The 13,016-nt window shown below is 57.6% G+C and overlaps 1 protein-coding gene across 1 annotated transcript; it reads left to right on the forward strand.

Annotated features, from left to right (window-relative positions):
• Positions 1-1,126: 1,126 nt before the first annotated feature.
• GCDH (glutaryl-CoA dehydrogenase) lies at positions 1,127-12,190 on the forward strand. The gene is made up of 12 exons (XM_065419288.1): positions 1,127-1,197; positions 2,001-2,147; positions 2,511-2,546; positions 3,075-3,218; positions 3,819-3,881; positions 4,709-4,879; positions 6,360-6,489; positions 6,959-7,175; positions 7,925-8,028; positions 8,830-8,955; positions 10,372-10,532; positions 11,150-12,190. The coding sequence occupies exons 2-12, from the start codon at positions 2,045-2,047 to the stop codon at positions 11,221-11,223; spliced, it is 1,329 nt and encodes a 442-aa protein (XP_065275360.1). The 5' UTR covers positions 1,127-1,197; positions 2,001-2,044; the 3' UTR covers positions 11,224-12,190.
• Positions 12,191-13,016: the final 826 nt, after the last annotated feature.

The following is a 13,016-nucleotide window of genomic DNA, read 5'->3' on the forward strand; positions in this document are numbered from 1 at the left end:
GGAGGGGGCGAGAGTTATGGGCTCCCACCCGTTGGACGCAGGGTCCCAGTGGTCCAGATGCCCCGGGCTAGAATCTGCAGCTGGGGGGGGGGGTGTCCGCATCTTCAGCCAATCACAGCCCCCACCTGCTCTGGGGGGCGGAGCTTCGAGGGACATTTACTCTTGATCCCCCCCCAATACACTTTATCTGCGTGCGCTTCACGTCGGAAGCGGGGCTGTTTCTGCACCACGTGCTCCCCCCCCCCCCCCCGCACACACACGTGGCTGTATCATTTTTCGTGTTGCTCAAGATCCTTCGCACGCCTCCTTTCGGTGGCCAATCACGGAGGGATCAATCAACCACGCCCCCCCCGTGAAAGGCGGGGTGCCGCTCCCTCCCTCTTCCCCCCTCCCCTTTGATAATTTCTCCCACTGTTTTTTTAACCCCCAAATCTCTCCACCCCCGGCGCAGCCCAGCTCCAGGCAGAGAAGCAGCAGAAGGATCCCGCTGTTGCAGGAGCAGTTGGCAGCCCGGAGATGCTGCATGCATGCAGATGTTGCAAACAAATGTAATGTGCATCTTATTGAGGCAAGCGGCCCTTGCAAGCAGGCAGTTACCGCAGGCAGAGGCGGCCGGCATGTGCCTGTTGCATGCATGCACAACCCCTCTCCCCCGAGTCTGCGTGCAAGCGCTGCATGCACCCAGGGGTGCTGCAGGCCGAGGTGGCCATCATGCACCTGTTGCATGCATGCATGCATGATTTCTCCCCTGTTTGTGTATGCAAATGCTGCATGTGGGCGTTGCGTGCACCATGAGGTTGCATGCATGCAGTTTTTGCAGACCAATGTGGCCGGCATGCGCCTGTGGCGGGCGTGCAGGGTTTCAATGTTCTGCGCATGCAGATGATTCACCCACGTGTAGCTGCAAGCAGAAGTGGCGCCACACAGGGGTTGCATGCAGCATGCACCGGAGTGTCCAGTGCAGCACGTGCGAGCTCGCATGATGCGGTCTGTTACAGGCAATATGTGCCCGCCCTCCCGCCCGCTGCGGCCTCGCTGCGGCCTCGCTGCTGAGCCAGGGGGACACCAAGGGGTTAATCTCGCTCTCTTCCGCCACACTCAAGATGTCGCGTCGCCCCGCCCCCTTCCTGCTGACGTCACGCCAAAGGGCTCCCTGGTTGCCCCTTGGTCCGTTTCAGAACCGCCCCTTCCCCCCAGGTGAGTCGCTCTGTGCTGGGGGGGTCGGTCTCTTTGATCAGGGCAGCCCCCCCAATCCTGGGACAGCCCCCGCCCCCCAGCCCGGGTGCAGGCGGCAGGGGCAGCCGGGGGGGGCTCTCCGGGGGGGTTGCTTAGCTCAGCTCCCGGGTCCCATTTGCTGAAGCCTCCGTGGACCTTGGGCTCGGTCTGCCCCCCCCCCCCTCCCCCGGCTCCCGCAGCTGGGCGGTGCCTGGCCCTCTCCCCTCCCCCCCCCCCCCCGGCAGCTAAAGCAAAGGGGCTGGGGGCTGGCAGCCAGGGGGTTAATGCACAGGTTCTGCCCCCCCCCGGGGCTTGTAACCTAACGAAGGCCCCGATCCTGGCGCTGGGTCCATTAGCAGAGCCCCCACCCCGAATCCGTGGGGAGCTGTACTGGGAGGAGAGTCAGAGCCAAGAACAGAACCCAGGAGTCCTGGCTTCCAGCCCCCCCCCCCCCCGCTCTAACCACTAGACCCCACTCCCCACCCAGAGGTGGGGCTTGGCTCAGAGATCCAGTGTGGATTGTGTGTCTGGGCCATTCCTGCCCCTTAGCATAGCAACAAGCGGTGCTGTGGGTCCCGTCCACGCACCAGAACCCATGGGAGGGACCCGGCTGCAACACAGCTGCCCCGGTGTCATTAAAACACCGTCCTGCCTTGTCGTGTAGACAGCACCATGTTACAACGTTCAGGTGATACATCGGGGTACAGGCGTACAAGATCAGCGGGACCCGTCTACACCCTGCATCATGACAGTGATTTATCAGTGTGTCTGGCTGTCACCCCTAGGCAGCCCCTCTCCTGTTTCCCTTCCCGACTAGAAGCAAACCCAGATGGCTCTGAGACTCATGGCGACTAGGGTGCTGAGATGCAGCAGGTGCCGCGTGGTGGGGGTCGGCGCCATCCGGCCCCAGGGCACCATAGCAGCACAGAAGGGTGAGTAGGGGCGGGAGCAGCCTCTCCCAGCACCCCCGAGCCAGACCCCCTACATGTTGATATTTTCTAAAAGGGTGGGGGGCTGGAGCTATGGGGGAAGTATGTGCCCCCACTACCATGGACCCACTGGTGTCACAAGTCCCCCATCCATGGAGGATCTGAGTCTGTCACAGCCCCACCTCCCCATCCCTGGCTCTTTAGCTCGGCCGGGCTAAGAAGCTGGCACGGGTAATGGGGTGCCCAGAAGGGGCTGCCTCCAGCGTGGCACGGGGTAGAGATTTGATCCAGTGATTCCTGCTTTGCGTCCTCAGCGGAGCAGGGATAAAATCACACACCTGCCCAGCTTCTTGTCTGCTTTTCCAGAAAAAGAAACGAAGGCCCGAGAGAAGCCCGTGAAAGGTAACCGCCCGCCCCCACAGCTCCAATTGGAAAGGACTTTTTTACCCTGGGACAGCCGCCGAAACTGGAGAACAGGGTCCGAGCGCCTCTACGAATCCATCAATAGCAGAAAGTGAAACAGCCAGAGGGCAGCGCTTGGTTTTTTTTACAGTGCCTGTTAATCAGGGGTTTAAAAGTATTGGTTTGAACTAGGTGTATTATTAATGACTAATTTGATTCCAGTAAAGGCTGGGCAGGAATCGGCTTTAGTGAATGGCTTCCATCCCATGCCCAACTGCTGATGCCTCTCAATTCTGACCCGCCGCCCTGCTATTCCAGCCCTGGGCTCCCCCGCCCCACAGCCAATACCCGTCACGCTTTACTTTGGGGAATAATGTTCCCATTTGTGATCTGCCTCCAGAGGGAGGGAGGTTGGGTTGAGAAGATGAGGTACCTGGCTTGTCATTTCCCCTCTCCCTGCGCGGGTAGGGGTAGGGGTTGGGGCTGAAGCTGTTAGGTGTGCATCCAGCTCTGACTGTCTTCCTCCAGCCCCGGGAGCCCAGTTTGACTGGCGAGATCCCCTGCAACTGGAGAGGCAGTTAACCCAGGAGGAGCTCATGATCCGGGATTCCTTCCGCACCTACTGCCAGGAGAAGTTGATGCCACGAATTGTCATGGCCAACCGGAATGAAGGTGCCTGAAGCCGGCACCGGGGATAGAACCCGTGACCGTTCCAAAAACCCCCGCCTCTGCCCCTGGAGCCTCCGGTAGCTCTTTAGGGTTTAGATGCTGACGGCAGCCGCTAGCACCGGGAGCCGTCCGATTGCATCCAGTCTGTGGCAGCGGTGCCCAGACCCACCCGTCCCAGAGATCCACATGCCATGGCTGCATGCAAACCAGAGGTGCTTGGGGGTGATTTACAGACCCAGATGCCGCCCGTTGTTCTTCCAACTGTTCTGCTCTTTTAAATTCCGTGGCCCCAGGGGATCTGAGATCAGCATCCGGCCCTGACCCCGTTGTAGTCAGGGAGTGACTCCAGATTTACCCAGGGCTCACAGAGATCGGAACCTGCCTGTATTTCTGTAGCCTCCTTCAGGGCCCGGTGGATGCCTGAATTAAATGCATTTGGGGGAGGGAACTGCAGATTAACCCCCCTGGTGGGGCTGCAGGGATGGGGAGAGCCAGTTGGGCTGCATGGCTGGAGCTCCCAGTCCCGAACTGCCGGGGGGGGGCAGAGGACGGTGACTCTGCCTTTGGCACTCACAGACACACTTCTGTGTCTCCTCTTCCCAGTCTTTCACCGGGACATCGTGTCGGAGCTGGGGGAGCTGGGAGTCCTGGGCTCCACCATCAAAGGTGAGCTGGACCCAGGAGGAATTCCCCTCCGGGCAGGGCTGGGCGGGTCACTGGCTGGGACCTGGAGCGGATCTCAGTTCGAGGACAGTGCGGGCCATGGAGGGAGGGGTTGGCACGCCACGGGGAGGGATCTCACCAGCTGACACGGGGCAGAGGGATGGGGGACACGCCCCTGAGAGCTCTCCTGAAGCAGGCTGGCTACCCCTAGGGATGGTCCCGAGAGCTGAGCTGACTTGTGCTCACCTGGGACTGTGCAGTGGCCACGTCCCCTCCTTGCCTTCACGTTTGCCCCAGTCATGCCCCCTCCTGCCCTGGCCATGCCCACCTCTGCCCCACCTGGGATGCCCCCTGTGGCTGAGGGGGGTACAATGCCTCCTGCCCTGTGAGGGGGAGGGGTTGCACCAGTCCCGAGGCCCTTTTGCACCAGCCTGTCTGGCAGGAAGGGACCACATGGCTGTGCTGAATTGGGCTCCCCAGTATCTGGGGGCCGATTCTCCAGCGGCGGCTGTGGCATCTCTAACCCTGTGGCTTTGTGCCCGGGCAATGCAGCCCCCATGGCTCCATTTGGGAAGGCAGCAGGTGCCCATGGACTATCCCCAGCGCACACGGTGCCCCCTACTGGCGTGTCTCAGCCCGGAGAGTGGGTGTCGGAGCTCAACCTGCGTGGCCCCCGTCAGCCCTTGGCATACAGGGTAGCAGGTGCTGAGGGGAGCCGTTCCCCAGCTGACCATCAGGCGGGGAGGAGGTTCCAGTCTTGACTGACCCAGGGCGGGGTTCGGACCAGTGCTGCTGCTGTGTGTCCTGTCCACGTTCTGCACCCATCTCAGGTTATGGCTGTGCCGGAACCACCTACGTGGCCTACGGGCTGCTGGCTCGGGAGATCGAGCGAGTGGACAGCAGCTACCGTTCGGTCCTGAGCGTCCAGTCGTCCCTGGTGATGCACCCCATCAACGCCTACGGGACGGAGCAGCAGAAGCAGAAATACCTGCCCCGTCTGGGTGAGCGAAGGGCGCGGGTGGGGGCTCTCACTAGCTAGGAGCGGAAGCGTGGATCCACCTGGGAGGCTGCTGGCTCCAGTGCTGGTAGACATCCCCTGTAGCCGGTCCCCTACTGTCTGGCCAGCTGGCAGAGCAGAGAGGATGCTGGGATGGTTCTTTCCCACAATGCTCTCTGCTGGGGTAACGTGGAAGGAGTGGGGGTTGGCGGGAGGGGGAAGGACTTGGCCCCTTCCCCCCCATGGAGGCGGGCTGCTGGGAGAGGGGTGGGCACCCAGGAGGCTGGGCCCTCAGAGTACAGGGTGGGGAAGGTCTGCTGGGGTGGGCATACAGGGAGTGTGGGGGGGGGGCACTGGGGGCGAAGGAGCCGAGAGGAGAATGTCGGGGGAGGGAGGATGTGGAAGTTGGGGGCAGGGCAGGTGTTGGGGCCAGGTGATGTGAGAGCCATTGGGGGAGGGGTGGCAACTGTGGGATTGGGTATCGCCTCGGGGGTGGGAACTAGGGTGGAGCGGCAGGAACCATGGGGATGGTGTTGGGGGCAGAATGTGGGAACTGGGGGAGGGAGAGAGGCCTTCAGTGGGGTGGGCAGTGCGAGAACCAGTGGGAGGGCGTTGGGGTGAGTAGGGGCTTGGGAACTGGGGGGAACCTAGGAGAAAAGTGGTTGGGGGCAGTGTCTGGTGGATGAGGGGCAGTGCAGGAGCTGGGGCAGGTTATCTGGGGCTGGGATGAGAGGCGGGGGGGGAATTGATTGGGGGGGAAAGGCGGTGCAGGAACTTGGTGGGAGGGAGGCAAGACAGGTGGTAATTGGTGGAGGGAGGGGTCGGTGCAGGACCTAGGATGGGATGCAGATGGGAATTGGTGGAGGGTGCAGGACCTGGGGTGGGGGAGTGAGAATTGGAGGGGGGTTGCAGGACCTGGAGAGGAAAGGGGGGGAGTAGGAGTGGGGTGGGGGGGTGGGAATTGGAGGGGGTGCAGGACTTGGGGTGGGGGGGTGAGAATTGGAGAGGGGGTGCAGGACCTGGGGGGGGAGAAGGAAGGGGGAGTAGGAGTGGAGTGGTGGTGGGAATTGAGGGGGGGTGTGCAGGACCTGGGGGGGGGAGGAGTGGGGTGGTGGTGGGAATTGAGGGGGGGTGCAGGACCTGGGGTGGGGGGGGTGAGAATTGGAGGGGGGGTGCAGGACCTGGAGGGGAAAGGGGGGAGTAGGAGTAGGGTGGTGGTGGGAATTGAGGGGGGGTGCAGGACCTGGGGTGGGGGAGTGAGAATTGGAGGTGGGGTGCAGGACCTGGGTGGGGAGTAGGAGTAGGGTGGTGGTGGGAATTGAGGGGGGGGTGCAGGACCTGGGGTGGGGGGGTGGGAATTGAGGGGAGGGGTGCAGGACCTGGGGTGGGGGAGTGAGAATTGGAGGGGGGTGCAGGACCTAGGTTAGGGTCGGGGCAGAGGGGCCACGGCTCCAGCCCACGCCCACTGGCTTCGCTGTCCTTAGCCACAGGGGAGCTGCTGGGCTGCTTCGGGCTGACGGAGCCCAACCACGGCAGCGACCCCGGGGGCATGGAGACCAGGGCTCGCTACCACCCGGCCAGCAAGACCTACACGCTCAACGGCTCCAAGACCTGGTGAGACAGAGCCAGGCCCCGGCCACCAGCCCTGCCCACAGCTCTCAGCAGCCACCCACACTCCAGGCCCTTGGTCTCACTGCCACCCTGCCCTGAGACCAGATCCTCTGTGGTCCCCAGAGCTGGGCAAGCTCCCCCAAACCGCTGCACCCCGATAATCTCGGCCCTGCCCTGTTGCTCCCCATGGCTCAGCCAATCCTGGGCCTCTCCAGGGAGAGGGGCTGGGAGCCAGGACTCCTGGTTTCTATCCCCAGCTCTGGGAGAGAAGTGGGGTCCAGTGGTTGGAGCGGGGGGGCTGGGAGCCAGGACTCCTGGGTTCCATCCCTGGCTCTGCTACTGAGTTTCTGGGGTGTTTCACATCTCCCCTCTGTGGCTGGTTTTCCCTGTTTGGATTGTACTGTCCTGCTTCCTTTGTGGGGGGGAGCTCTGGGAGTCTACGAGATGAGCTGGGTCTCATGTCTCCTCCCAGGATCACCAACTCCCCCCTGGCGGATCTCTGCGTGGTGTGGGCCGTGTGCGAGGACGGGAGGATCCGGGGCTTCCTCCTGGAGAGGGGGATGAAGGGCCTGTCGACGCCCAAGATCGAGGGCAAGTTCTCCCTGCGGGCCTCCACCACCGGCATGATCCTGATGGAGGACGTGGAGGTGCCGGAGGAGAACCTGCTGCCGCATGTCTCCGGGCTCGCGGTAAGTCCAGCCTCCTCTCCCCCCAGCCGATTCTTCGGTTCCCCATGATCTCACGGCCTAAGCAGGGTTGGCTGGGGACACTGCTTGGAGGAGAGACTCCAGCTGCTGTGGGGAGGGGGGCCAGCAGGGGGCGCTTTCCCCATCGAGCCAATGCTGACTTCAGTGCGGTGCTAGGGGGCACTATGCTGCAAGGGAATGGCCTTTAAACAAGGGGTGTTAATCCAGGTGTCATGGCCTGACCCTCACCTTGGCAGTTGCCTTCAGCTTCCCAAACCATAGGAAGCAGTCGACTGCTGGATTCTTCTTCGCTTCCTGTCTTGGGCATGGTTGCTGTGTGGTTGATGAAAACAGCTGCTGTGCCCTGCCCCCACCCCAGAAGCAGCTGCATTTCAGCACAGCGCCAAGTGACCCTTGGATAAGTAGCTGTTGTTCTCCACCCCAGAGACAACTGCATTTCAGCAGGGGGTGAGTCATGGCTGTATAAAACAGCCCCCACTGTACAGGGAGCTTCCGTTGGAGAGATCAGCCGTTCCTGTGGCTCTAACAGGTCAGTTTTGATGGATGTCAGTGGGCTTGTGCTTAGAAATGTGGTCCCCAAATCCTTCTGGGCAGAGACAGACAATGGCGCGGAAGCCAGTATCCTGTTGCCCTGTTAACGCAGGGGGCTGGCAGGAGCAGAGGTCATGTGCTCCTCCTTGGCAGCGTTGCCTGGAGGTTAATGATCAAGGCTCTTTCTCGTGTCCTGCCAGGGTCCGTTTGGCTGTCTGAACAACGCCAGGTATGGCATTGCCTGGGGAGCGCTTGGAGCTGCTGAATTCTGCTTTGAGACAGCCAGGCAGTATGCCTTGGACAGGTAATGCCTGTGTGGGGGAGGGGGAGAACTCTTTGTCCCTGGGGTGGGTGGAAGCTCCATGTAGGTTTGGGGGATCCCTGCCTGCCTCTTTTTAAAGGCACTGATTAATTTAGACCTCACTGCATTCATGGGAGAGTCCTTGCCAGGAGGGGAAACTGAGCGAGAGAGATGAAGTGACTTGACCAAGGTTGCACAGTGGATCAGTAGCAGAGCTGGGAATGGGACCCAGGAGTCCTGACTCCCAGCCCCCTTCCCAAACCCACTGGGGTGAATGCCAGCCGTCAGCTGTGGGAGAGCACAGTGGAGTCCAGCAGTGAAGGGCTTTCATGGGGCTCACTAGCTCTTTCCTGTCCAGTTGTGCCACCTGCCAATTACGTGCAGTATATATGAAGTGTTCTAGCTCTCGGAAGAACTTTCCGTCGTCGAGCGTCCGATGGAACTCTGCTTCGCTGGGCAGAGATCAGGGCAGATGAGAAGCAAGGACGGTGTAGTGCATAAGGCACTGAACTGTGACTTGGGCAGAATCAGGGACAGAACCCAGGTGTCCCACATCCCTTCCCCTCTCTGGGCCCTGGTTTCCCCTCCCACCGTGGGAGCTTGTCAGGACAGGGCCCCTCTCTCTCGCTCTGTCTAGGCAGTGCCCAGCACAATGGGGATTTTGGATGGGGCTTTCAGGCACTACCTAATAGACCTAGTACAATGCTCCATCCCAACTGAAGGCAGTCACCAGAGGTTGATCTGCCCCAGGAGTTTTAAGTGACTTTTGCTCCTCGGTTTCCTAACTAAGTTGTCCTCCCCTAGGATCCAGTTTGGGGTGCCGCTGGCTAGGAACCAGCTGATCCAGAAGAAGCTGGCTGATATGCTCACTGAGATCACCATTGGCTTACAAGCTTGCCTGCAGCTGGGGAGGCTAAAGGATGAAGACAAGTATGTACCTGCCTTTCTAAACTAAAAAGTTATTCTGTGGGTTAGACTGCAAAGCTAGAAGGGGTTTGGCTGGCTCAGGGGTGGGGAATGGGATCCAGGGTCTTACCCTGCCAGGGTACACCGGCTTTGATCCAGCCCCAGGCTCGGAGGGACTGGTGACATAAGGCGTTGTGGAATGACACAGAATCATAAAACTGGAAGGGACCTCGAGAGGTCATCTAGTCCAGTCCCCTGCACTCAAGGCAGGACTAAGTATTATCCAGACCATCCCTGACAGGTGTTTGTCCAACCTGCTCCTAAAAATCTCCAATGATGGAGATTCCACAACCTCCCTAGGCATTTTATTCCAGTGCTAATGTCCAACCTAAACCACCCTTGCTGCAATTTAACCCATTGCTTCTTGTCCTATCCTCAGAGGTTAAGAAGAACAATTTTTCTCCCTCCTGCTCGTAACAACCTTTTAGGTACTTGAAAACTGTTATCATGTCCCCTCTGTCTTCTCTTCTACAGACTAAACAAACCCAATTTTTTCAATCTTCCCTCATAGGTCATGTTTTCTAGACCTTTAATCATTTTTTGTTGCTCTTCTCTGGACTTTCTCCAATTTGTCCACATCTTTCCTGAAATGTGGTGCCCAGAACTGGACACTATACTCCAGTTGAGGCCTAATCAGCGGGGAATAGAGCGGAAGAATTACTTCTTGTGTCTTGCTTACAATACTCCTGCTAATACATCCCAGAATGATGTTTGCTTTTTTTCTGCAACAGCATTATACTGTTGACTCATATTTAGCTTGTGATCCACTATGATCCCCAGCTCCCTTTCCACAGTACTCCTTCCTAGGCAGTCCTTTCCCACTTTGTATGTGTGACATACAGGGCCTTTTCCTTCTAAGGGGCAATGACTCCAATCCAGCCCCCAGTTCGGGAACTGCCTGGCTCATGCAGGTGGGGAAAGGGGCCCTATTCCCCTCTAGGAGCGTTGGTTCTGATCCAGACCACATGGTTAGAGAAAAACAGGCCATTCCCCTTTGACCAGGGCCGGCTCCAGGGTTTTGGCCGCCCCAAGCAGCCAAAACAAAAACAAAAAACAAAACAAAAAAAGCCGCGATCGCGATTGCGATCTGCGGCGGCAATTCGGCGGGAGGTCCTTCGCTCCCAGGCGGAGTGAGGGACCGTCCGGCGAATTGCCGCCGAATACCTGGACGTGCCGCCCCTCTCCGGAGCCGCCGCCCCAAGCACCTGCTTGAGAAGCTGGTTCCTGGAGCCGGCCCTGCCTTTGACCAAGCTGCTAGGTCTCCCCAGTGTGAAACGAGGCTGCTGGGTCTCAGCCTAGCGCCAACGTGACACAAACCCTGGTTCCACCGGGGAGCTTGTCCTTCCACCCCAGTGCCCTTGATCGCTCCTGTCGCTGTAGGGCCGCCCCCGAGATGATCTCCATGCTGAAGCGGAACTCTTGCGGCAAAGCACTGGATATTGCCCGCCAGGCCCGGGACATGCTGGGGGGCAACGGCATCGCCGACGAATACCACGTCATCCGGCATGTCATGAACCTGGAGGCCGTGAACACCTATGAAGGTAAATCTCCCCATACACCTTTGTATCAAATTCCATGAAGGTTCCTGGGATTTCCCAGCTCCTTTGGGACCATGGAGGTAAGGGATAGAAAGCAGGATGCTAGGGGGTGCTGTGCTTCAGGGAGCAGGGCAGGCCTCAGTAGGAGGCATTCTCCCCTCCAATCCAATGTCCCTGTGTCACGTTGGGGCTTACAGCTCCAACTGGATATGATCTTCACTTCCTGCCCTGCTTTCTTGTTCGCCATTGCTGTACGCTGCTGAAACAGCTGCCATGTTCCACCCTAGAGGTGGCTGCATTTTAGTGATTTGCTTCGCTCATTGCTAATATAGCCTTTCTTCACCTTCCGGGGTAAGCAAGCCCTGCCACTGTTTGATGGATAATCTTGGATCATGCTCATCCTCTAGCATCTGATGATTTACGCCTGGTCTATACACAGGTTTTACCCCCAGATAATGGTGTTTGTCGGGGGGGGGGGGTGACTTTCATTTACCAATATAGTTACATGAGTACAACCACTAATGTGGACATGACAGAAGGGGAATAAAGGTGCCTTATACTGATATGGTATATTCCCCTTCCCAGTGAGAACTTTGTTCCCATTTCTCTTTGCTCCACAGGCACGCATGATATCCACGCTCTCATCCTTGGCAGAGCAATCACCGGACTTCAGTCTTTCACCGTCGGCAAATAAATCCAATATGGAGGAGGCCTAACTCACCTTCGCAACAGCCTTAAATTCACTACGTCGGAAGAATGATCGTTTTGTATAAAAAGATTTTTGGTTTTTCGTTCTCAAGATAAAAAAGTCACAAGCCAGAGGCTGCTGCTGTGATACAGAATCTGAATGTAGCTCTTCAGGCTGACTCCTTGATTCTTTCTTACTTTGCAATACGATTCGCTCCCAAATCAGCTAGTTGGTTTTCAAGCTGAAGCATCTGGGAGAAGGTCTTCTCCCGTCTGTTTGCAGTAAAGGGTCAAGGAGACAGGCGCGGTAACGGACCGTCTTTGCCAGCATTGCATTTGTATTTTGGGGATATGGGAGAGGGTGAAATTAGCGAAACTTCTGTGAAGTGGATTGTCATGTAACAAAAGTCAGTGGATTTGTGATGTTGGATTGGCTGCTCGATGCATGGAGCTGGCTTGCTTGCTTTCTCCTTGAGTGTAAATTCAGGACCTGTGTGGGAAAGGCTGCCTGTATCAACAGGGTGGAAATGCAGTCTCACTCATCAGTGGTTCATCTCTCCTTCCACTGGATGTCCAAGTTCAGCTAACTTGCTTCTCAGAATTATCTGAATGATGCACTATTGCATGCTGGGAGAACTCTCTTCTCTTTACAAAGCTGTGTTGAAGCCATAAAACCTGAATCTTCACGCACAGCCAGGTCATGGGACATGTCCAACGGGCATCTGCACAATGTAGCTACTGAGCTAAACGTTACCGAGGTGAAGCAATGCTGTCCACTGCACAGGGCTGGGGCTCAGAACGGGGTTAAATTCCTGGCTCCGCCACGGACCCACTGCAGGCAACTCTCTGTGTCTCAGTTTCCCCAGCTGTAAGACACATTTAGCATTCCTGTTACCAAATTTCTCTTTCACAGTAGCCCACAGTTGAACCCAGCTGATCTCGTATCCCTTCTGTTACTTACATGAATAAATTTTAAAATACGGTATCTTGCTTTTTCTGTTTGTAGTGGTTAGTTGTTTATGTACCCTACAGCCCGCTGCTGGATAGAATCATAGCTGCCGAACTGTGTAAAGCGGGCCATAGACTGTTAACATTCGGTGGCTGGTTTCCCTGGCCATTGCAAAACAGAAGAAAATGATCAGCAATCGGCTGTGTTCAAATTTCACATCCCTTCACTCATAGGTAACTTTCTTGACTCGGGAAAAGTGTTGTGACCTCTCAGATTGTAGGTCTTGGGAGTGAGCGGTGAAGTCTGAGCAGGTGCAGAGTGGCTGAGCACAGACCAAGATGTTCAGTAACTCACCACAATGCTCCCACAGTCATCAGAGCAGAAGGATTGGAAATGGGTCCCTCAGGTTGTGTATATGAGATGCAGTCATGGGAGCTCTGGGTGCCCAACTTGACTCCCTTCGGGGAACACTTTTCCAAAGAGACCAGGGCCAGATTTTTCAAGTGCTTGTACCCCACAATCGGAGCCAGATTTTTGAGGGATGTCAACGCCTGATGCCCTGAGCTCTTCTTGTGATCTGGGCCCGATGGTGGATGCTGAATTCTCTTGAAACTTCTGGCCCTCGGGCCTGACTGTTTTACCGAGGTGTTAGGCTCAAGTGCTCAGGTATGACAGTGATGGGGTGGTATAAGAACCTACGCAGAATAGCTGCCCTAGCTCTAGTGATGTGCTGGTGGTTGAGTTTTCAGTGCATGCTCCAGCCCTGCACTAGAACCAGTCTGTTCAATACCAGAATTGTACTGTAGTCTCTCTGCCAGCTGTGTCCAGCTTGCTGAACAGCTGGAGCCAAA

The sequence above is a fragment of the Emys orbicularis genome, chromosome 19, assembly GCF_028017835.1.
Source record: "Emys orbicularis isolate rEmyOrb1 chromosome 19, rEmyOrb1.hap1, whole genome shotgun sequence".
NCBI classification, from domain to species: domain Eukaryota; kingdom Metazoa; phylum Chordata; order Testudines; family Emydidae; genus Emys; species Emys orbicularis.

Coding starts and splice junctions, on each gene's coding strand:
- GCDH (XM_065419288.1), top strand. CDS start 2,045: ATGGCTCTGAGACTCATGGCGACTAGGGTGCTGAGATGCAGCAGGTGC. Junction 7,176..7,924: donor CGCATGTCTCCGGGCTCGCG/GTAAGTCCAGCC, acceptor GTGTCCTGCCAG/GGTCCGTTTGGCTGTCTGAA. Junction 8,029..8,829: donor AGGCAGTATGCCTTGGACAG/GTAATGCCTGTG, acceptor GTCCTCCCCTAG/GATCCAGTTTGGGGTGCCGC.